The sequence below is a fragment of the Geotrypetes seraphini genome, chromosome 3 (genome assembly GCF_902459505.1).
Source record: "Geotrypetes seraphini chromosome 3, aGeoSer1.1, whole genome shotgun sequence".
NCBI classification, from domain to species: Eukaryota; Metazoa; Chordata; class Amphibia; order Gymnophiona; family Dermophiidae; genus Geotrypetes; species Geotrypetes seraphini.
The window spans coordinates 390,792,504-390,817,554 of NC_047086.1; the positions used below are offsets into that span (position 1 = coordinate 390,792,504).

Genomic DNA, 25,051 nt, shown 5'->3' on the forward strand with positions numbered 1-25,051 from the left:
ATACTAAATAAAACATGTAAAAACGAGAAGTGAATGCTAAGCTCACTATATGGAAACTAGGTTTAAAAAAAAAAAAAAAAAGCATTCATTTACCCCCTCCTTTACAAAGCCGCACTAGCGTTTTTAGAGCCGGCCATGGCGGTAACAGCTCGGACGCTCATAGGAATTCTAAGAGCGTTGGAGCTGTTATCACGGCAGTCGGTGTTAAAAACGTTAGCAAGGCTTTGTAAAGGAGGGGGTTAATAAAAACATGAAAATGTACAAACTGGGCTTTTTTTTATATATATTGGTGTTTCTGGTTCACATTTGCACTCTCTCTCTCTCTCTCTCAAAGGGATGAGTTTAATTTTCAGTCTATAATAGACCTATTTGAACATGTCACATGTAGCCTCTTATTGAGTTATTCACCAGAAAAACTTGAAATTGGCATATCATATTGGAGATGCAGGTTTTTAATGGCAAATAAATTTCATGTATGTGGATGCACAAACTGCTTAACTCTGACACGAGGTCTGACTTGCTATCAGACCATAGTTAACATAGTGACAAACACATCTAGGCTCTTTCCTCCTTTACAGTGTTCCAATAGTTTTATGTGTGTGCTGCAAATGAACCCATACATTTTGATAGCTGTACAATGGTCAAAGCTTAAATAGACAAAACTAGCAAATTTTTCCTTGAGAACGCTGAATAGAGCTAGCACCACCTTGGGCAAATAGAAGGTAAGCAGGTCGCGAACCTAAAATTAGTCTACGAAAATTGCATAAGTTTTCATCTAGGAGGCTGTATCATGCCTACGGTATTTTATTTTCTTGTTTAAAAAAATAACACTAAGAGTTGAACTGTTCTTTTTGTGTGAGGGTGCATTTTGAAAACAGCATATTTAATTCAGCAGTGCTTCATTTTTTTAGTTTCACAAAAAAAAATCATTTTTCTTGAGAAGCACACCACTGTAACTATCTTTTATCATCAAACTCCCTTATCAAATATTTACAACGTATCACGTCGGGATACCAGCTGTAAAAGTATAAAGAATCTACAGTTTTGTCCCACTACTAGCTTTGGCCAGTTCTTCACCTAACCTGTCGGTTGAATCAACTCCAAGTTCTGAAACCGCATAGAGACCCGGCAGGTGGAGCAGTCATGAGACCCAGCTGCTTCCTCTCTTTTCTATTTAAGCCCTCTTCCCATTCTGAAAGCACACACACCAAGGATGGGAAAATCAACAAGCCACCCATGCTTAAGACTGTGGAGAATCCATTTGCTTATGTCCAGGGAGTGCAGTCAATTCATTCTGCTCCTTGTTAGTCTCTGGTGAAGTCCCCTTACAGTTTGATTCACTCAGAACTGGACTACTCTTGTCACTTGTCACCACAGTCTCTTCCAGGTTGTTTTCTATTGGTGAAGAAGAACCAAGCGTCACATTTTCACATTGCGCTTCCTCATCAAGAAGGTGTGGAAGAGGGGCATGTGGACGTTGATATCCATGGTCTTGGATGGCAAGAATGGGTGTTTTAGGAGTATTAGTATCTATTGCATTGTCATTTTGTGATACAGACACCTTCTCAACCAGTTTCCACTGAATGATACTCATGTCTTTGCCTCCAGTTGAAATCAAGTGGCCGTCACTGTGGGTGAAGCTAACATTCGTAACATGGCTGCTATGAGCACTGAACTTGTGACTTGGGGCCTATTAAAAGAGATGAAAGAAAAAAAACAACAACATTGTAAAACTGAACCTTTACATCGATCACATAATGCAAAGTACCTGTTTGTTATATGTAAATTGCTTTGGTTCTACCACACAAAATAAGTACATCAAGACTATAATACTGACAAAAGACTGCAAATACAATAGAATTTGGCAGTAAGATTATGATCTTTTTTTTAATTTATAATTTTCGCAAAAAATTCTTTATACAGAATACAAGAATGGAATACAACAAAGGAATTTACAACTAAGAACAGTTTAAACAACCAATCAATTTCCTTCAAGCCCACGTTTAGGGAGACTATCATTTAAACCAGTGGTCTCAAACTCATGGCCCGGGGGCCACATGCTGCCCGCCAGATACTATTTTGAGGCCCTCGGTATGTTTATCATAATCATAAAAGCAAAATAAAACAGTTTCTTGATCATATGTTTCTTTAGTTATAAATTACAATATCATTATTAAGACTTAGCCAAAAGGAAAGATTTATAAAATTGTCATTTCTCTAATAAGACATTAACTATTTATTCTGAGGCCCTCCAAGTACCTACAAATCCAAAATGTGGCCCTGTAAACAGTTTGAGACCAATGTTTTAAACCAAAGGAATAGTATGATTCTGTTCTACTGTAAGATACGAGAGAGTTACTCCATTAATGTGCAGTTTACACTGGTTTCCAGTTGAGGAAAGAGTGATGTTTAAAACGCTTATAATGACGTTTAAGTCACTGTATTTCAAATGGCTTCTTACATGGTCTCACTCTTGCCTCCCCCATTGTTGGGTCAGGAACAGAGAACTTTTAAGTCCTTATGTGAAGTTCTATTTCCTTAATCCAAAGGGGATTAAAATGTGGTAAGCAATCAGATCGATAAACTATGGAATGCCCTCCCTGACAGCCAGTGCTCTTTGACAGATTATGTGCCTTTTCAAAGAAGCTGAAAACTATATCGTTTCAGATATTTCTTGACAAGAAAAATTTTCAATGATTTTATGTATTTACATGTTATGATTTAAATGTATGATTTCAAGTCATGATGCTGTCTTACTGGTTTTGTTTCCAGTTTATTGTAATCCATAATGTCCATATGTTATCTAGTGGAACAGATGTGAATATATTGTATTGCTTTGTAATACTTCTAATCATCATCATTATGACTTAATAAAACCAAAAGAAGATTAAAAATACTGCGATACTGAATGGGGCTAATTTTATAAAGGTCTTTCCACACGAAAAGCCTCTTTATATGTTATAAAAAAGGGCCCTTTAAATTGACTAGATAATGGTTACTGCGGATGGGCAGACTGGATGGGCCATTTGGCCTTCATCTGCCATCATGTTTCCATTGGGTGTAAGCTTTGGGCAGAGCAGTGATTTACAATAGTATTTTAGAAAATACATGCGTATGTGCACACAGTATATGCACAACAGCAGGTATAAATGTGTTGGTATTTGTGTGATACGGGTGTCTATGTGTGGTCGGGGGCAGGGGGTGCATGCATTCTTGAAGAATTAAAGGATAAACTGAAATTCTTATCTACACGGAGATATTCATTCTCATCATGGGAGCATCGGCATCCACATTTGTGGTTGTGATTTCCATAACAGTTCGTCAATGTGAGAGTAATCAGATTCTGAGAAATAATTTATCGCAAGAGCTTAGTTGTCTTGAAATCTCATATACCGTATTCTCTCTCATGATCACCTATCCCCTGCTTCAGGACCCCAAAACACAGTAAAATTTGGTTTTAAAACCAAATTAAAACTTCCCCACTTCATGTTTGGTGGGAAGCATCGTAAACAGTGCTCCAGATTAGACCAAGAGCAGTCTCCAAGGATTGCTGCTGCGGCTCTGTAGGTACTTTTGGCAGGTACTACGCAGGGAGTGCAGTGGGGATTCCCGGGCTGGTGGGAGAAGGGCAAGAGGGAACAGCTTTCCCCTGCAGGTAAAAGGGAAAAAGGTGCTGGTCCAGGTGAGGGTTGACCTATGCACAGGTCAAGAAATTTTAGACCATTTTTAGGTCAAAAACAGCCCTTAACCTATGCATGGAATAGACCTATAGTTGAGTATATATGTTATATATATGAGAGATTTCAGGACAACTAAGATTATTTCAGGACAACAGTGTTATTTTTGAAATCTGAAACACATACTGCTATGAAACGCCAACTTGAGCTACTGAAGTTTGATCTCATTTTGCCATACCAGTGGCATATTTCAAACCAACTGGATTATCATGAGTGGCAACAGGCTGCTTATGGAAGACAGTATATTCACATGCAATCGTACACCAGTGGTTCCCAAACCTAGTCCTGGAGGCACCCCAGCCAACCAGGTTTTCTGGATATCCACAGTGAATATTCACAAGAGAGATTTCCACGCACTGCCTCTACTGCATGCAAATCTCTCTAGTGAATATTCATTGTGGATATCCTGAAAACATGACTGGCTGAGGTGCCTCCAGGACTAGGTTTGGGAACCGCTGCAATATACTGTATTAATAATCCCTTACATATTGCTCTGCTGCCCATTTCTTTGTTAGGGATAAACAACACAAAATAACATTGGCAACTCACACCTCCTCTTTCGCACTTACCAAACACAGTTGTGATAAATTTATCCAACAGCTAAATACAGTAAACCCTCGATTATCCGGACCTCGTCTATCCGGACTTCAAATTTAACAGACAAAATATTCACCGCACGCAGCTTTTGCCATGTTCTCCTCGCACTGCACCCCAGTGACTACAATTCCCAGTTTGCAATGCATTGCCCTCTTCAGTGATACACTTTGAGTGACACCAGCGGGACAGAGTCACGACGTCCATAGCTCTGGTGAAATCTGCCCCAGTGCAATGTTCCCAGAGGAAAAGAAGGGCTTTTCTTGGCATAATATTTGTCAGGGAATAGATACCAGCTGCGTGGCCAGCCTCTGCCTGTGCCTGGCTTACGTTAGTCTCTTACAATAGACTGCAGCTGACCACTCAGCACGGACGACGGATAGCTACTGTATGCATCTTTGGACTCCTGGGTCCATGCCAAAGTGTGTAGCCTGCTTGCAAAGCACTTTGAATTCCCCTAATAAATCCTTTAAGTGCACTCCCACCCTTGTAACTTTTCACTACTGTACTGTGTCTGCTGATCAATTTCTTTTCTGTTTGGTTTCAGGAGGGAGGGAGTTATTCACAGAGGGAGGGATCTCCTGTTTATGTTCTGCCTCCCTCTCCTCACCATTTTCAGGACATTAGGATATTCCAGACAATCGCGTTTAACAGACAACCCTCCTCCCCCCGAGCAGTCTGTTAAATCAAGGGTATAACCACAACCCAGAACCCACAAATTCCCTCTGCCCTCACCTTCCCACAACAGGCTCCTTTCCCGCTCAGCCTAGAACAGTGGTTCTCAACCCATGTTGTCCAGACGCATTTGTGTGTCACTAGGAGTTGGGAGATGTTATCACCAGACTCGTGCATCCCTTAACAATCTGCACAGCAGATTGGGGAGAGTTGATAACCTAGAAGTCAGGTGCTTGAAATATCCATAAATTAGTCCTTCTGTCCCCAGCCCCCAGCCCCTAATGGAATTGTTGCAGACCTCCTATGCCACTTCCTCTTCTCTTCATCGTTACCACTATTACTTCTGCATTTCCCTTGTAATATTGTTAACCGCAATGAAATGATAAATACAGAGGGAGCTTAAAATTTTTCATCAGATGTGAACTGCATTCAGGTGTGTCACACAAGTAAACAATGTCCGTCATGTGCGTCCACCATTCCCAGAAACAACCTGCCTCCCAACCTGTCCCCACCAATCATGGATTCATTTTCCTTCCAAATTTCCTTTGTTCCACCAATCCCTCACCCTCAACCCTCCCTCTTCTGCCCACATATTCATGAATTCCCTGAACTTCATCCTTCTCTCAGCCTGCCCCCCACCCCTTTTTAGCAAAATTCCCAACACCTTCTGATTTCATGGGGGAAGGATCCGCCAATGTCATCTGCCCTCTGTTACACAGGCGGCTTCCTTACCTTTGGTTTTGAACAGGGGTACTGAAACAGATGAACCTTACAGAAATCATCAGCGACTGCTATCACTCTTCTGCTGTGCGATCGCACAAGAGCATTAATATCCGTCCCATCTGATCCTTCGGGCCACACACCTAAGTCACAGAAATAAGTACAAGCAAATCCATTTTCACCATTAAAAAATGAGAGAAAACACATGCTAAAAATCACAGGTACAGTATATTTTGCATTGACAGTAACAAATATATTTAGTGCAAAAGGCTACGGCCCTCATGTGTTTCCTCTCGCTGCCCAAATGTTTTATTTTCATAAAGGAAAGCTAAAGAAAATTTAGGACACATTATCATACTGATCATTTACGGTAATACTGGAAAGCTCGGATTGATCATATTTGCTGAAAACATCTATGGAAAAAGATCACATCCCTGTGACTCTGCTGGTTATCTGTGGTTTTGAAGGCAGATAGAGAGTTTTTGAGTTAAGAATCTCACTTTTCCCAGATGTGTCTATATAAACAAAAGGTCATTTTTCTTTTTAAATATCTATTGCCCAAACTGTTGGAGGCACATTTCTTTTCTGAGGCTTCTCTGTAGAATTTCTAAGGTTCAGGACAACTTATTATGAATGTTTACGTCTCTCTTTTACCATTCTTATTGATATCCTATTAGTTTTCTTAGGGAAAGGTTTTCTCTGCATCTTTTTTTTTTCTCTTTCTTGCCTTTCAGGGATTGCGGACTATGAGATCTGAACCAGTTGATATTTTTCCTTTTTCTGTATGGATTAATTATTATGTGTATGATTAAAATAAAATTTTGACTGTCAAATGTCAGACCACTTTAATATTTGTAGATCTCTTTTCATGTTTTCTACTCCCCTGGTGGGTTCACTCTGTTGCTAATCTTGGTGTCATCTGCAAAAACCACATACTTTATCTTCTAAACCTTCGGAAATGTCACTCACAAATATATTAAACAGAATGGGCCCCAGTACTAATCTTGAGGCAAGCCACTACTCACCTTTCTTCTAAGCAAATTCCATCCAACCCCAGCCTCTATCGGCTTTCAGTCAACCGATTTCTAATCCAGGTCACCACTTTGGGTTCTAACTTCAGCCTACTAAGTTTATTGATGAGTCTCCTATGAAGGACCATGTCAAAGGCTTTGCTGAAGTCCAGGCAGACCACATCTAGCGCACCTCTCTGATCACCCAGTCAAAGAAGTCAATCAGATTCATTTGGCATGATTTCACCTTGGTGAAGCCATGTTGTCTCAGATCTTGTAGCCCATTCAATTCCAGGAGGTTCACTATTTATCTTTCCAACTACAGAAGAAAGACTCACTGGCCTATAGTTTCTTACTGCTTCTCTCTTACCACTTTTGTGAAGAGGGATCACATTCGTTCTTCTCCAATCCCAAAGATCCTCTTCCATTTGCAAGGACTTATTGAACAAATCTGCAAGTGGTCCTGCAAGAACGTCTCCGAGTTTCCTCAGTATCCTAGGGTGGATTTTGTCCGGTCCCATGGCTTTGTCCACTTTTAGTTTTTCCAGTTGTTCATAAATACTTCCTTCTCATAATGGTGTGATATCTACTCCACTCCCATACATACCCTTGTTAGCCAACCATGGCCCTTCTCCAGACTTTTCTTCCATGAGCATAGAAGTATTTGTTTAGCATGTCTGCTTTTTCTTCCTCGCTTTCCACATAGCAGTTCTCATCATCTTTCAATCTTACAATTCCATTTCTAGTCTTCCTCTTTTCTCCAATATAATAATAATAACTTTATTCTTCTATACCGCCACAGTTGAATGACTTCTAGGCGGTTCACAGCAAAGAAGGCTGGACAATCAGTGAATTACAGAATGCAGGAAGTGAGGGTACAACTTATTACATAAGAAATAGATAAAAGAAAAATATGAATCTTAAGTATGAATATACCTGAAAAAGTCATCTTCTCTTTTTATATCTCTAGCTATTTTTTCTTCAGATTGCACTTTCGCCAATAGCACTTCTCTCTTCACTTAAACTAAACCTTAAGTTTGTATATCGCATCATCTCCACAAAAGTGGAGCTCGACACAGTTTACAGGAATATAGAAAGGAACTCCAATGGAAAGAAGAAGGGCTTAGTAAAAAGAAAGAAAGAGGGACTTAGTATAATGGAGAGGGAGGGAGTAGTTACATTTTAGAGAAAAGCCAAGTTTTCAAATGTTTTCGGAAGCGTTGGAGGGAGGTCAAACTCCGAAGAGAGGCAGTAAAGCTGTTCCACAGCTCGGTGAAACTGAAGAGGAGGGATGTCCCAAGTTTTCCTGTATGGGATATGCCTTTTAAAGAGGGGAAGGATAGTTTGAATTTTTGAGTGGATCTGGTGGAGTTAGGATTCGAGGAGAGCCAAGATAGTGGAAAAAGGGGAGGAAGGATGCCGTGTAGAGAGTTGAAGGCTAGACAGGCGCATTTGTAGTGAACCCTGAGGATAATTGGGAGCCAGTGAAGCTTAGACAGAAGCGGAGAGATGGGGTCGAATTTGCTTTTTGCGAAGATTAGTTTAGCCGCGGTGTTCTGAATCCGCTGAAGTCTGAGAAGACTTTTCTTTGTAAGGCTTAAGTAGATGGAGTTGCAGTAATCCAGTCTGGATAGAATAATGGAATGAACGAGGACAGCGAAGTGTTGTTGATGAAAGCAGGATCTTACTTTCCTTAACACGTGAAGATTGAAAAAGCATTTTTTTACTAAGGAGTTGAGGTGATCGTTGAAGGACAATGTAGAGTCAATGATGATTCCCATAACTTTGCTTGAGTGCTCAAGCTGCAGTTTGGTGCCAGAGGATAGTGGGATGAGGGTAGGTAGCTGATCTAATTTTGAGCCGAGCCAAAGTAGTTTTGTTTTGGTCTCGTTTAGTTTCATTTGAACGGTGAGAGCCCAGGATTGGAGATTCGTTATACAAGAAGAGATGTTATCAGAGAGGTTGGTGAGGTTAGAGTCGGTCTCGAGGAGGACAAGGATGTCGTCGGCGTAGGTGTAAAGTGTCTCCAAGGGGGATAGTTGGAGGAGTTTCAGGGAGGACATATAAACATTGAAAAGAATTGGGGATAGAGGTGAACCCTGAGGAACTCTGCAAATCGGTTTCCAAAGGGAGGATGAGGTGCCATTCATGTTAACGAAGTAGGAGCGGGAACGTAAGAATTTTGAGAACCAATCTAAGACTGTGGAGTTTATGCCAATTTCAGAAAGTTGGAGGATTAGTATGTCATGATGGACAATGTCGAAAGCTGCAGAAAGGTCGAATTGAAGAAGGACAGCGAACTTGTTGCAAGAGTGAAGTTGTTGGACTTTTGAAATTAATGAGGCCAAAAGGGATTCGGTGCTGAAGTTGGGTCTGAAGCCATGTTGGTAGGGTAGGAGAATGGAGAATCTCTCAAGATAGGATGAGAGTTGGGTGGCTATGATGGACTCCAGCATCTTGGTCAGGAGAGGAATATTAGCTATTGGGTGATAGCTGGATGGTGTGGAGGGGTTTAGATCAGCTTTTTTCTGGCATTCTTTTCTGTTTTTCTCTTCTTGCTTTCTTCTGTATTCCTTGAATGCCTTCTCTTTTGCCTTTGTTTTTTTTTTCAGTCACCTGTTTTAAGAACCATAACTGTTTCCTTTTCCTCTTATTTTTATTAATTTTCCTTACACAGAGTTCAGTTGACATTTTTATAGCTTTTTTCAGCTTGGACCACAATCTTTCTCCTTCCCTTATATCCTCCCATCCCATCCCATCAATTGTCCATAAGAACTGCCTTATTGGGTCAGGCCAATGGTCCATCAAGCCCAGTAGCCCGTTCTCACGGTAGCCAATCCAGGTCACTAGTACCTGGCCAAAACCCAAGAAGTAGCAATATTCCATGCTACTGATACAGGGCAAGCAGTGGCTTCCCCATGTTTTTCTCAATAACAGACTATGGACTTTTCCTCCAGGAACTTGTCCAAACCTTTCTTAAAACCGGCTACGCTATCCGCTCTTACCACAACCTCTGGCAATGTGTTCAGAGCTTAACTATTCTTTGAGTGAAAAAAATATTTCCTCCTACTGTAACTTGATCGAGTGTCCCCCAGTCTTTGTAATTTTTGACGGAGTGAAAAATCGACCCACATGTACCTGTTCTACTCCACTCAGGATTTTGTAGATTTCAATCATATCTTCCCTCAGCCATCTCTTTTTCAAGCTGAACAGCCCCACCCGTTTTAGTCTTTCCTCATACGAGAGGAGTTCCATTCCCTTTATCATCTTGGTCGCTCTTCTTTGAACCTTTTCTAGTGTCACTATATCTTTGTCTCTTCCACAATGCCCTCATTTTACTGAAATCAGCTTGCCTGAAATCCAAGACTTTTGAGTTTTGTGTGTCCATGATTCACTTTAGCTCTTATGAGTATATCAAAACCATACCGAATGATGATCACTGTTACCAAAGTGGGCATATAATCTAATCTTTCTTAAGCATGCAGCAGGTTCCGCCAGATGGCATACAATATACACATTCACTGGTTTGGGGACTAGCTCCTACGTATCTGCTACCTCACTTCATTCTATACAGCCCTACGAGACAAACCAGAAACATTAACCTATTTGCATACCCAAGCATTACCGGCTGCAAATACAAAACCTTCCTGGATAGAACTTTTAAGTACCAAGCAAACAAACAACAACACTGGTTAGACAGCTACATAAATGGAGCAAGACTGACATATAATGCCTTTAGAAAAGCCATAAAAACTGCCTTATTCAACAAAATTATCACCTAAAAAAGTATCTACACCTAACTCTACATATGTCCACTCCTTCTTTTAAGTCTGAAATGTCTAACATTATATTTTGCTGCCTTTTTAAGATTCTGTTTGCTGTATTTCACTGCCTTTTGTAAGATTCTATATGCTGTATTCCGGACCTTTTATAAGATTCTATATGCTTTTTGTAAGTTTCTATATACTGTATCCTGGACTTCAACATATTGTAACTTGCTGACTGTCCAGCTCTCTTCAGTGTGAACCGCCTAGAAGTCTCACTACTATGGCAGTATAGAAGAATAAAGTTATTATTATTATTAAACTCCTGCCCACAATATCACCAGTATCTCTCAATGGTAATATTTTCTCGTATCCATACAGCTTGTGTTCTTTAAAGAGGGGAACGCTCAAGCACATCATTATCTCCCATAACTAAGGAGTCATTTTACTAAGCTGTGGCAAAACCTGACCTTAACATGCCCTTGCATTAATTTTTCTCATAACCTAAAGACATTTTTGACCAATATTCTATTTTTCAAATTAATGCACTAATGCCACATGTTGTGGTGCCCATTTTGAAGGCAGTAAGGGCCCATGTGGTAATTCTGCGCTAACAAGTGCACGCTAATGCCCATTCTCCGTACCCAGAAATGCCCTCTCAAAATTTTTTAAGATTCCTTAGCATATTGTTAGAGTCAGGGGAGTAGCTACTATTGAGTGAATGCAGCAAAATGCCCAGGACTGCCCAAAGGTAGGGGCCACCTACAGCTGAACCCTCCCAGGTCTGGCACCTCTCCCCCTGCGCTCAGCTCTTACCTACCCAACCGGTCCTCCAATTACTTTAGTGGCAGAGACATCACTAAAGGCTGCCTCTCGGGCTGGCAGGGCCTTTTTTCTGCTGAGTCCTGCCCACGAGAGGTTGCAACAGAGAAAATGCTCCGCTGGCCAGAGAGGCAGCCTTTAGTGCTCTCTCGCTCTCTGCCACTGTAGTGTTTGGAGGATTCGGCAAATGGTTAAGTAGCTGGGTGGAGGGTGTGTGGGGGAGAGAAGTGTCAGATCTGGTTGAGGGGTAGCTGGGCAGCACAAGAAGTACTGGACCCCAGGAACATGCAGGAGGAGAGGTGCCAGATCCAGGGGTGCACTGAGGGAAGAGGGTGGGGGGCATCTCAGTCCACCCAGGGCTCACTGAATCCCAGATACACTACTGGTTAGTGTGTACACATTTGCCTGAGTACATCCCATAAAACACCATTTTAAGCTGCATTAAGCACTTTAGTGCCTAACTCAGCTTAGTAAAAGCCCCTAAAATTCTGAAAACAAGTGAAATTTTTCATGCAAGCACAGACTATGTCCTCAGTTTATTCTGCTAGCCTACAAAGTGACATACATTTGTTTTAGTTTATCAAATGACATACCTGCGTTAGTAGATATTAAATGTGACTTACCAAAAACTTGAAATCCTAGCACACAAGTATACGTTGCCCAGTCTATATCTTTACAGTCAGAACGATTCCTGATTAATTTACAGCCACTTGGAATGTGCCCTTAAAATGTTAAATAGGCGTTAGAAGGATAAAACATATAAAAAATGTTTTCCTTATTTTAATTGAATGACTTAACACACACAAATTACATTCATTGCAACCTTACAATAAGCTCTTTAGCACTTTAGCAGGAAGTACTGAAGAATACATAGCTATGATTTCTATAAAGAAAATACTAACATGGTTCATTCCTGTTCAATATTTCAGATGCGTAATTTATAAGAGATCTATTTTTAACCCCCTTTTACGAAAGCGTGCTAGTATTTTTAGGCCGCGGCGGTAACAGCTCTGACGCTCATTGGAATTCTATGAGTGTCGGCGCTGTTATCACCGCTAAAATCCCTAGCGCGGCTTTGTAAAGAAGGGGGTTTAATATTTACAAACTATTTACAATTAACAAAAATAATTTTGAGGAGATTTGCACTCTGTGTCTTCTGATTAATAAAAAAAAAACCCCCAAACACTTTTATAACCCACAAAATCCCCAGTTCTGAGTATGGTACAATAAATAACACTTTAATATATAATTGTAACTCCCAGGGGAAACTGAGCAAAGTCTGGGTAAAGTTCCCCCAAGAAGGATAGTAGCTTGTTTTCAGGGAGGAGTTTAGGTGAATCACAGTCTGATGGGGGAGGGAGGAGCATACCTGGTTGACTTACATGTGCTATAATTCTGTTGGATGGTAAGTGAGGAAAATTATGCATCAAAGCTTGATGTCACAGATATGTAACCAGGAGGTGGCATTGGGGATGCAATAAAACAATCTGGCTTACTGAGCCTGGGGGTGAAGAAGTCTAGGGGCTGCTGTTTCAAAGAGACAAGAGCCTACATCTGCTTAGGAGCAGAGGCTGAAGTGTGGAGAGAAGCTCCTGCGAGTGTGACAGGAAAGCAGTCTATTTGGCCTGGAGGCAAGTGAAGGAACCTGCACCTCTGAGAAAGGATGGCTAGGGAGGTCTGATTTTTGGGGTTCAGTGTAGATGGGGAAAAGCCCAGCGGGATGTCTACATACAGTGGGGGGGAGGCAGTGAATGCAAATAGATCTCATCCATATTCTTTGGAGAAATCCAGAAAACCTGACTTGGTTGTTGCCCTCAAGAACTAAGGTCATCCCATTAGATAGCAGCAGCCAGTGTAAAGATGAAACTGGGGCAATACCCATTAGTAAACGTGCAGCCAAACCTTCTAAAACAGGGGTGGGAAACTTTGGTTTTTTGAGGGCCGCAACCAAGTCAGGTTTTCTGGATTTCTCCAATGAATATGCATGAGATCTACAAGCAATACATATTCATTGAGGACATCCTAAAAACGTGACTGGGTTGTGGCCTTCGAGGATCCAGGTTGCCAACCCCTGTTCAACAATCTTTTTTTTTTTTAAATATCTTTATTCGTTTTTACATTATGCAAACAAGTGTACAATAATTCAAGTCATACTATACATTCTTCACTTGAAACTCTACATTCATTTTATACCATAAACTATCTCCCCTCCCTCCCTTTCCATATATTACCCCTCATAATGTCATAAAACCCACCCATCCCTCCTCCCCCCTACATATATTTAATGGGGATAAATATAATTATTTATTTATTATAATACTCAATTAATGGTCTCCACACCTCTTTAAATTTCTTATAATAACCTCTCTTGATTGCCAATGTTTTTTCCATTTCATACACCTGACAAACCGAACTCCACCAGAAACAATAATTCAATCCTCTATAGTCTTTCCAGTTATGTGTTATATGTTGGATGGCAACTCCTGTTAAAATCATTAACAGTTTGTTATTATTCGATGAAATTTGACTTTTGGCCCTCATAGACATTCCAAACAAAACTGTGTCATATGATAGGGCCACCGGATTCTCTAACATACAATTTATTTGACCCCAGATCAATTTCCAAAAATTATTAATAAAAGGACAATAAAATAATAAATGATCTAGAGTTCCAGCCTCAAGATGACAATGCCAACATCTATTAGACTTAGAGCAATCCAATTTTTGTAAGCGAACAGGGGTCCAGAGTGCTCTATGCAACAGGAAAAACCATGTTTGCCTCATAGACGCAGACATTGTACATCTTATCCTCCAAGACCAAATACGTGGCCATTGAGATGCATTAATTTGATGCTTAATCTCAATGCTCCAAATATCTCTAAGTACAGTCCTTGGTTTTTTATTTAAATATCCAGATAATGTTTTATACCACTGTGCGGCCTGGTGACCCATAAAATCTGCCTGGAAGCATAAGAATTCTAGAGTAAAATGAGTATTTAAAGACTTCCATTCAGGGAACCCTGCCTGAATAGCCTGCTTCAATTGCAACCACTTATAACTTTGTTTTTTATTAAGTCCAAATTTATGTTGCAATTGTGAAAACTCCAGCAGCTTACCATCATTAATAACATCATCTAAAGTACGTATTCCTGCTTCAATCCAATCCTTCCAGACAATCATAAAACCGCCTATTTGTATCTTGGAGTTCAGCCATATATTTTGACAAGTAGATTTTTGAATAGTAATAGGAGTTAAGTTGTTTACATACTTTAATGTTGTCCATGTGTCCATTAATATCCTATTGGTTTTCCTTATTCTAGGCATTTTAATGCTAAGCAGATGACGAAGCCTGATAGGAGACATGAGCTGCCACTCCAACCATAACCAATCTGGAAGCTTCTCCATGAGTTCTGGGAGGACCCAATACATACCTTGGCGCAATATATAGGATTGATGAAACCTATAAAAATTTGGAAAATTTACCCCTCCCTCCTCAATTGGTTTTTGTAAAGTCACTAGAGCAATTCTTACAGCTTTACCCAGCCAAATAAATTTACTAAGAATATTATTTAACTTTTTGTAAAAAGACCCCTGAAAAAAAACTGGTATCATTCCCATTTGATAACAAACCACAGGCAATATCATCATTTTGACAGTTTGAACTCTTCCCCACCAAGATAAATGTAAAGGATTCCATTGCTCACATAACTCTGTTACTTTTTGCAATAAACTTTTTTCATTCATTATAATTGTCTCATCAAGCGTGTTTTTTATCCATATACCTAAGTATTTTATTCCTTCTTCTTTCCAAATAAAAGGTAATGAGTCAAATAATCCTTTTGTGCAATGCACATTTAAAGGAAGAACTTCTGATTTAGTCCAATTTATTTTATATCCTGAAAACTTTCCAAATCTTTCAATCAAAACCAATAAATTTGGAATGGTTGTTTCCGGATTCCTCAAATGAAGTAATATATCATCCGCATATGCAGAAACTTTATATTCTTTATCTTTATGCGGTATACCCTGTATCTCCTCCTCTTGTTGAATAGCTAATAATAAGGGTTCAAGCACTATATCAAAAAGTAAAGGAGACAAAGGACATCCCTGTCTAACTCCCCTTTGCAATTTAAAACAATCAGAAAAATTATTATTGATATATAATCTAGCAACAGGAGAGCTATACAGAGTTTTAATCATTTGTATAAATCCCGAACCAATACCAAACCACTCCATGGCCTGATACATAAATGTCCATTCCACACGATCAAAAGCTTTCTCTGCATCTAGAGACACAGAAAAAGCCGGATCTCCAATTTCTTTTGTTAAATATAACATTTGCAATGCCAATCTGGTGTTATTAGAAGAGTGTCTCTGAGCAACAAACCCTGTTTGATGCATACCAACTATGTGAGGAAGAGCTTTTGCCAAACGCGTAGCCAAAAGTTTGGCTAATAATTTACCATCTACATTTATCAATGAAATAGGCCTGTAATTTGAAACCAACATGGGATCTTTATTTGGCTTCGGCAAAACAATAGTTAATGATTCTGCCATAGTGCCTGATATACAACCTTTCTTTAGTTGATTTTGATATAAATTTAATAAATGAGGTAAAAGAGTATTTTGAAATGCTTTATAAAACTCTACCGTAAAACCATCACCACCTGGAGCGGTCCCTACTCTAAGAGATTTCAATGCTGTTTGTAATTCTTGTAAAGATATTGGATTTTCCAAACTTCTTTTTATATGATCAGGAATCTTCGGACCTTCAATATTATTTAAAAACACTATACCATCTTTTTCTTTATTTAAATAAGACTCAGAAGAATACAGGTTTTTATAATAATTTAAAAACTGTTTTAAAATAGGACCAATCTGAAAATGAGTTTCACCTTTTTCATCTTTTATTGCATTCAATTTCATCTTTCTTTTTTTCACTTTAAGATAATTAGCCAGTAATCTTCCCGCCTTATTTGAACTACCATAATACAAAGCTTGCTGACACATAATATTTTTTTTAGCCAAATTAGAAGAAATCTCATTATATTTATATTTTGCTTTTAATAAAGTTTGCAACGTAGAATTCTCCCACTTATTAATCAATTTTAATTCTAAATCTTTTATTTCGTGTTCCAGTTCCGTAAATTGCTTATTTAATTGTTTTTTAGAATAAGCTGAAAATGATATAATTTGCCCTCTCATCGTTGCTTTAAAAGCATCCCATATTATTTCTGTAGATATTTCCTCTGTAATATTATTTTGAAAATATTCATCCATTTTTAATTGAAATTCTTCACAAAATTTTGGATATGCAAGCAATGCATTATTAAATCTCCATACAGGCCTACCATTATCCGGGTCATTAAAATTTAAAGAAATCCACACTCCTCCATGATCTGATAAAATTATTGGTTCTATAGAGGCTTGTGTAACATCTTGTATTAGCCCATCAGAAACAAGAATATAATCAATTCTAGAAAAAGATTTATGAACATGTGAATAAAATGAAAAATCTCGATCATTAAAATGAAGAATTCTCCATATATCTTTTAAATTGCAAGAATTTATAAAATTATCCAACCCTAAAGATTTTAAAATTTTACTAGGTTTTTTATCCAATAAAGGGTCCACAACAGCATTAAAATCTCCTGCTACTATCAAATTATTAGCAGCCAGTGGTAAAATTATTGGTTGTAGAGTTTTAAAATATTCAATTTGATTCGAATTAGGTACGTACACATTAAATAGCGCCACAGTATTATTGCCCATACTCATGTTCACATGCACCCATCTTCCTAATTTATCTGCTTTCACCATATTAAATCCTGCTGAACATTTTTTATTTATTAAAATTGCTACCCCAGCTTTTTTCCCCACCGCCGGTGCAAAAAAGCAATCTCTCACCCAATTACCAATTAGCTTTTTTGATTCATCTCCATTAAGGTGAGTCTCCTGTATGAAATAGACATCCGCATTTTGTTTTTTTAAATATAGCAATACTTTTTTCCTTTTTATCGGGTGGTTGAGACCATTAACATTTATTGAAAAAATTTTTAAAGTCATTATATCAAATCAAAACAATAATCAATAATATTCTTCACATCAATATTATAACCTCTTTTCCCCTTTTTAAAATTATTATTAGAACCCATCCCCTCCCCTATACCCCTTCCCATATTCTTAATCCCCTCCCCCTCCCATCCCTCCCTTAAATTACTTGCCAACTTTGAAACGCACACCTTGACTAGGCAATAGATAAACTCCCCACAAGCTATATTTATAATTTTAAAACCATTAGCCAGATCATTATCATATTAAAATGAATATCATTTTATCACACAAGACTTCTTTATCAAGGATTACCTCTTTTTTTTTTTTTTCCTTTCCTTTCCCCCATCTCTCATGAACCCTCCCTTCTCTACTCACTCATTTCCATTAAGATATTATTGAAATACATAAATAATCACACCAAATTTTAAAATTACATTCATCCAAACCACATCCATCTTTCATGTCAGATTACATCACATTCCCTCAAGTTAAATATCACTTTTAAATATTATTAAATATATAATGGAAATCTTTTTTCCTAACTTTTCCTATTCAAAAAGTCAATAAATTCCCCAAAACAACAATTTTTATCCCTTTAACATAACCCTCCTAACATTCCATACCCATTTCCACACTAGCATATTTGCTACCCTTTTAATTTCCACTCCATTCACAACATTCTCTTATATCATATGCTTTATATTATAACATCCAAACTTTCCTACATCCTTCGCTTTTACCAAAACTTCTAATTAATTTTTTTTTTTTTTTAATCTCCTCGTATATCCACCATTATTTATATTAAGTTCAGACCAATTTTTATCCCAAACAACAATATTATGACTCTTGTTGCATTAATAGATTTGCAATTTTAAAACTATAGTCCATACATAACAACAAATTTCCTTTTCTTGTAATAAGATGCTATATGTCTCATAAAGTCTCATTTCAAATCTCCTCTTGCTTGCAGATCCATATCAAATTCTATCCTCTCACACTACTGTTTATACATTCTCAGTCTCATCTTTTGATCCACCTTAAATCTCCTTTCCAATTGTTTTGCATAAAGATTTACAATGACCACAATTTCAAACTTGTGGTGCCAATCATAGATCCTTCACATTCTACATATACAAACCCTGTTCCTTTTTTTTTTTTTTTTTTTTACCATTGTAGCTGTCATTTTTATTTTAAGGTCAGGTCAACTATATACCAGAACCATCTTCAAAAAATCCTCTGCTGCATTTAGAGAATTTCCATTACAATGTCTTATTCCATATATCACAGCTGACTTCCCCTTTTATGCAAATGAAAATTGTAAGGCTTACAAAGTCACAGTCTAACTCTCATCTTGTTTGCAGATCCATTCTATTTAATGTCCTCTTGCTTGTAGTTTATATCTTCTCAATACTATTTAGAACTTATTTCCTTCAATCTGTTTTGCACAATCCTCTATCGTTTCTCAGTCTGTCTGTCCAAACAGCAAGTCAGTACAATCCATCTTATTAACTTCTGTCCTTTAAAAGGTCTGTAATATTGCATCTCTTATGCTCTTGCAGGCTACATTCCATTTGCCTCATGACAAGATAGAATGTGGAATGTATTTGAAATCCAACTGCAGCCATGCCTTCAGAATCCTATTAACTCTTTTTTTTTCTTTTTTCTTCCTTTAACATAGAAATTTCCAAACAAAAATAAACATTTCAACCAAGAACACAAATACTTCCATCCAAGTCTCTATTAAGTAGCCATTGGTGATTCACACTGCTCCAAAAACTCCTTAAGTTTATCTGCAGTATCAAAATTCAAAGTTTTATTTTTATAAGTGACCCGCATAGTTGCCGGGTATATGAGCCCATATCTAGCTCCCAGACTTCTCAGCTGTGGTCTCAGGTCTAATAGCTGCTTTCTCTTTTGTGCCGTTGCTCTGGCAAAGTCAGGCACTATGTAAATCTTTGAATCCTGACACTTTAAGTTTTTATTATCTTTAGCTAATTTAATTATTTCAGCTACCTGTTGATATCTAAGTAGCTTAAAGATCAGTGGACGTGGTCCTTTTTGGCTGTTTGATAATCTCGTTGGGACCCTGTGTGCACGTTCTATTTCCAATGGAAACTTGTTTTGCATCGGGAGCACCTTGGGCAAAAAATTAATCAAAAATCCAATCGGATCCGACTTTTCAATTCCCTCCGGGACCCCAAGCACCCTTAAATTGCTCCTTCGTTCCCTATTGGACAAATCTTCCAGCTCCCTTTTCAGTGCTTCAATTTCCTTACTGTGTTCCATGTGCTTTATACTTTCCTCCTCACACTTTTCCACTCTTTTCTCAATTTGATCCACTTTCAATTCCATTGCTTGCAGTTTATTTGATAAACATACCACCTCTTCTTTCACTTCTTTTATATTTTTAGCGCATTCCAATACTATTTCCTTTACCGCCTGTATTTCCTTCATTATGTCTTTATTTTCTACATCCTCCGGCGGCAACGGAACTGACATCGGTGAAGCCGTATCAAGTTTCGATCGCTTCCCGCTTCCTGAGCTGCTCCCCGCCGCCAAATTTTTGTTTTGCTTTCCCGAAGCCATTATCCACCTCTACCTCACTTTTCAGAGTGAAATTTGAATTTTTTCTGGCTATGATCTCTGTCAAATAGCTTGTCTTCACAGAGCAACTCCACTACCCAGCCATTTAGTTCCGCTCCAAAGCCACGCCCCCCCTGTTCAACAATCTAATTAAGATATTGGGTAGCCCCAGATACAGGAACCTACAACACTTCAGATTTTAAAAGCTGTAAAACAGCTCTGAAATCTTCAGGAGAGAGAAATGGTGCAGCTTGCAAACAGCTTAGAAAAGCAGAATTCCACATTTCCCGTGTTTTTTTCCCACAGATAACAAGGAGTTCAAAGGCACTCCCACATTACAAATTTGTGATGAAATTCATATTTTAGAAGGCCCTACTTGAATGACTTAGGAAGGTCCTCCACCCCAACTCCTTCTTTAAAACACCAACTTGGGTTTGCCCTCTTAATTGCAAGTATTTGGCAGTCATTCACCCCTCTACTGCTCTTAAACAAACCACACTATCTAGGACATGCACAAACGAAACTGTTGTATGAAAAAAGGATTTGAATGACTTCTGTATGCACTTAGTACTGAACCCCAAACTTCGTTAGAAGTTGAAAGACTAAAACTAAATACAAGTTAAACCAACAGTGGAAAGGGCAGAGCTCCGTGGGATGCCAATGGCAAGGGAAACCTAATCAAGAATGATCCCTGCCAATACCTATTGCTAGGTCTGCTAAAACTTGCAGCCTTGTTTCTGTCAATGATGTAACCATGGGTGTGCCCAGGCCCACCCTTTTTGAATGCAGGCCCATCGAGCGGTGATGTGGCTAGTGGGAATCCCCAAGCATCTCCAGCCAAAGACTCGTGGCATGTCTCCTTCCCCCTCCCCAGCAATGCGGGATCTCTTAAATTTCATTCCCTCAAACCCCTACTGCCTTTTAAAGCCTTTTCTTCTTTGCTAGCAGGGACTCATACCTACTGCTTGCACTGGCCCTTAGGCTTTCCTTTGACACAATTTCCTGTTCACATGACCAGGAAGCTGCATCAGAGGTAAGGCTCAGGGCTGGTGCAAGAAGATGGTGTGAGTTGCTGCTGGCAGAGAGGATTTAAAAGGTACTGGGGCTTGAAGGAATGCAGTTAAGCCACCCCTCCGATTGCAATGGGGGAGTGGTGAATAGTGATGCTGAGTGGGGAGGCCTATCCCAAATTGGGAGTCAGGCTATGCCTCTGGTTTCCGTAAAGTTAGCTATACCTGGATCATGAGCTACCAGGCTAAAAAAAAAAATTGAATGTCAGCAAACCTTTTTTTTTTTTTATACATAATTTCATAAACACAAGATGGTAATACCCAATTTTTTTTTTTCTCATGGCCATTTAAATGTTATACTTACAGTATAATATTTCATAGTCTCCTGAGTTTGACATGATGTGCTGGTTATCTGGGGACCAATCAAGATGTGTAATGTAGCTGGAATGTCCCTAAAAAATACAAAAAGTATGCCATTATTTATTTATAAAAGTATTTAAACAACAAAAGGCATCCCTGTACTTTCACTAATCTCTTGATGACTGAGAAGTGCTCAAAACCGTTGTCAGGCAGAAAAACCACAAACAGGGTCAAACCCCTAAATACAGCTTCCTTGGTCTATCATTGCATAGCAAACAGTCTTTAGAGACACTATGTCAATAAATCATTCCTTTTGTTTCTTTGAAAACTATAAACTTTCTCAAATCCCTTTGTGGTACTTAGTTGAGGTTGCTGAAATGATCTTCAAAAGCATGCAGTATCGGGTACTGATGTGTTTCGCCAGACCGGCTTCCTCAGAGAATGCACAATAAACTTTGAATTGTAACAAGTGGTCATCTTCTTCCTCACTCTGCTGATGTCACAAATATGACAGCAACTATAGCTCAGACCCTTACAGGTCTTCACCTCTATGGTCTCTTCCTTACATCTCAGTGGTTATGCCATGTCTTGATTTCTAACAGTGCAATGTATCCTCTACCCTTCTTGGAAGAAATACTTCTGCATACCAATCCTCTCTATACGTACTTGGAGTTCCATATCATGGGCCTATATTCTAGAAGTTTCTTTCCGCTTAAAAATTCTTTCTTCTTAAGCAATATGAAAACCGTGTAAAAATTCATGATCTTAAAATCTAATTTTAAGAGTTTACAGCAGTGGTTCTCAACCCTGTCCTGGGGGAACGCTAGCCAATCAGGTTTTCAGGACATTCACAGAGAATATTCATGAAGTTATATTTGCATGCCATGAAGGCAGTGCATGCAAATCTAACTCATAAATATTCATTACATATATCCTGGAAATCTGACTGGCTGGGTGTCCCTCAGGACAGGTTTGGAAATCACTGGCTTAAAAGGCCTGAAATTACACAAATTGGCATCTCTTCCATAAACTGCTTCTATATTCATTGGAGATATGGCTTTCAGAACTGGACACAGTATTCCAATTTTTCAAATAATTTCTTCCATCCCCTTTTGTCTCTCTCTTCCGATGCAACATGACTGTTCTGACTGCCCTGTCACATTGTTTTATGACTATATTATTAGATATGATCACTGTGAGACTTCCTTTCTTTTTGTTACATATCAGTAGTATACTTGCCATCAGGTACTTTACTTTCTAGGGCTAAATGTCTAAAGGTATGTTTTAGCAGCTTTTAATTTTTGCCTATATTTCTTAGATCACAAAAATTTTCTACTCCATATGGAATGTCCGTCTCCTAAAGATCTTAGTATTTTCTGTAAAAAATCACAAATCTTTTATTTACTAACCCTTAAAAATGTTGAGCAGAATACTGTATATACTCGAATATAAACCCATCCGAATATAAACTGAGGTAACTTTCTCCCAAAAAGGGGTGAAAAAAGTTGACTCCAATATAAACTGAACTTGTAGAACTCTTGCGAGGTTACTGTGGGAACTTGAATAAGCCATTTTGAGTAGTGAAACTGCACGAGCATAGGATTGCCCTTGCTCACCACTGGACCAGCAGGGCTTAACGTGGGCCCGGGGAGAGGCCTGCGATGGATTTTATCATTCCCTCTGAGAAATTCCCTCTTATTTGTCCTGTTTTATTTAGATTGTAAGTTTTTTTGAGCAGAGATTGTCTCTTACGCAGGGCTGTACATTAAACATATCTATCTAGCAGCACTACAGAAATGATAATAGTAATAGTAAGACTCAAATATAAACTGAGACCTCCACTGATAATCATCCTTGCCTTGGAATAAACTTTATCTCTTGATTGCCTCTAAATCAATTTTTTAAGCAAAGTTTACCATCTTAGGAACCACCCTCAGGCTCCTCATCTAATTTATAATATTTTTGCATGGGACATTAGGATCAATATTCAAAGGCTTGCATAGTTAACTTTCCAGTAATGTTCAGTGTCAACAGGATGAAGCCTTGACCTAAACCTATGCCCTCTAGGTTGTCTGATGCCAAAGATAGCTGGACGACATCTGACAATATATGTGCATGTCCTAAAGCCTGCAGTCTTTCAAGGCTGTTTCCTCCATTACTGGCTTAATCCTACTGCATGATGCAATCAATAGCTCTTCTTTATACCTTCCGCCTTGAATTATCGAGCATAGATGATGGAATGGGGGTCCTGTTCTACAGCTCTGGCCCAGCCAACTTTTTGTCCCTCATGACATCACCAACTAGGGAGTTTAGAGGACAAGGTGGAAGTTAGTTTACCCCACCCAACCCAAAAAAGTAAGAGCAGCAGCAGAACCCCAAGTATAGAGTATATCAACAAGAATGGAAAGGTGAAGCACAGACCAGGGCTACAGTAATGATACATAATAAGGTGAAAAGGAGGATTGTTTATTTTTATTTATTTAGATTTCTATCCCGTTCTCCCAGGAGCTCAGAACGGGTTACAATTGACATTCACAATAAAGTTACAGGACAATGAAATTATAGGCATTCGAAGATGAGACAGGTGAGAAGACGTAGAGAGAGAAGGGGAGGGAGGGAGCACGGGAAGGGAAGAGGAGGGTAGAGATGGGGATATGGGAGGGGAGCAAGGAATTAAAAGAAGGGGAGCAGGCATTACTTTCACAGTGGTATCAAGCTGCAAGCTTTCCAAAATAAAAGTTCAAATTTTTTCAAACTACCAGGGTGATAAAAAAAAAAAATAGGGCTGGGTCTTGGATTTTCTGCTCATTTTTGTGCAATACTTATGCAATGGACAGATTATTTCATCTCACAAGGTCAACTCTTACTCATTATTTTGCTTGCATGCTGGGGTAGGACAAAGTTTCACCATGTCTAGAAGATAACTTCTCACAACCAGATCATGAATGCAATACTATGATGACGTTGTGTGGCATCAACTCAGGTTGTAGGAATGATTCCATGTCCCCATATTGGCTGCAAAAAAGGAGCTGGTCTCTGAGGGTAGTGCATATGATACTTGTACAACTAAAGGCATGTACCCACTAGCCAGAGCAAAGTCATACTGTGACCAGAACTGCCTAATCTTGAATGGATGCTTAATGGAGATGACCACAGACCAGCTAGATCAGACATGGGCAACTCCAGTCCTTGAGGGCCGGAATCCAATCGGGTTTTCAGGATTTCCCCAATGAATATGAATTGGAAGCAGTGCACGCAAATTGATCTCATGCATATTCTTTGGGGAAATCCTGAAAACCCAATTGGATTCCGGCCCTCATCGACCGGAGTTGCCCATGTTTGAGCTAGATCCAAGGTGAATGCCTAGTAGCCCAAATGCAAGACATGAGCAGGCAGATTGAAAATGTAGTTATTTGTATTTGTAAGGAAAGATTTTTATTTGTACAGGCAATAGATGGAAGTGGGCAAGAAATGTCATGAAGACTCAGCTTTTAGTAATGTTAATTTTATGCTATGTATGTTTTATATGGAAACCGCCTAGATATAGATGGTATATAAATAAAAAAAAATTCATAAACAAATAAAAAGGCTTTGTTACATTTGAGTATGCAGATGTCTATTTTATTGGGGGGGGGGGGGAGGATGGGACTTTAGATCTTTCCTGCCATCTTTAAATACACACAGCTTAGGAGGAAGAAATTTCCTTTTTTTTTTGCTAACAC

General features: G+C 38.8%; 1 protein-coding gene across 3 annotated transcripts in view; it reads right to left on the reverse strand.

Moving 5' to 3' along the window:
- Positions 1-436: 436 nt before the first annotated feature.
- Positions 437-25,051, reverse strand: part of EML4 (EMAP like 4) — a 401,831-nt gene continuing 377,216 nt past the window's right edge. For all 3 annotated transcript variants that reach the window (XM_033936381.1, XM_033936379.1, XM_033936380.1), the window contains 4 exons: positions 21,334-21,421; positions 11,946-12,044; positions 5,739-5,869; positions 437-1,690 (listed from right to left, as the gene is read on the reverse strand). In XM_033936381.1, the coding sequence (XP_033792272.1) occupies positions 1,241-1,690; positions 5,739-5,869; positions 11,946-12,044; positions 21,334-21,421 (768 nt within the window). In that variant the 3' untranslated portion in view covers positions 437-1,240. The remainder of the gene's footprint in view (positions 1,691-5,738; positions 5,870-11,945; positions 12,045-21,333; positions 21,422-25,051) is intronic.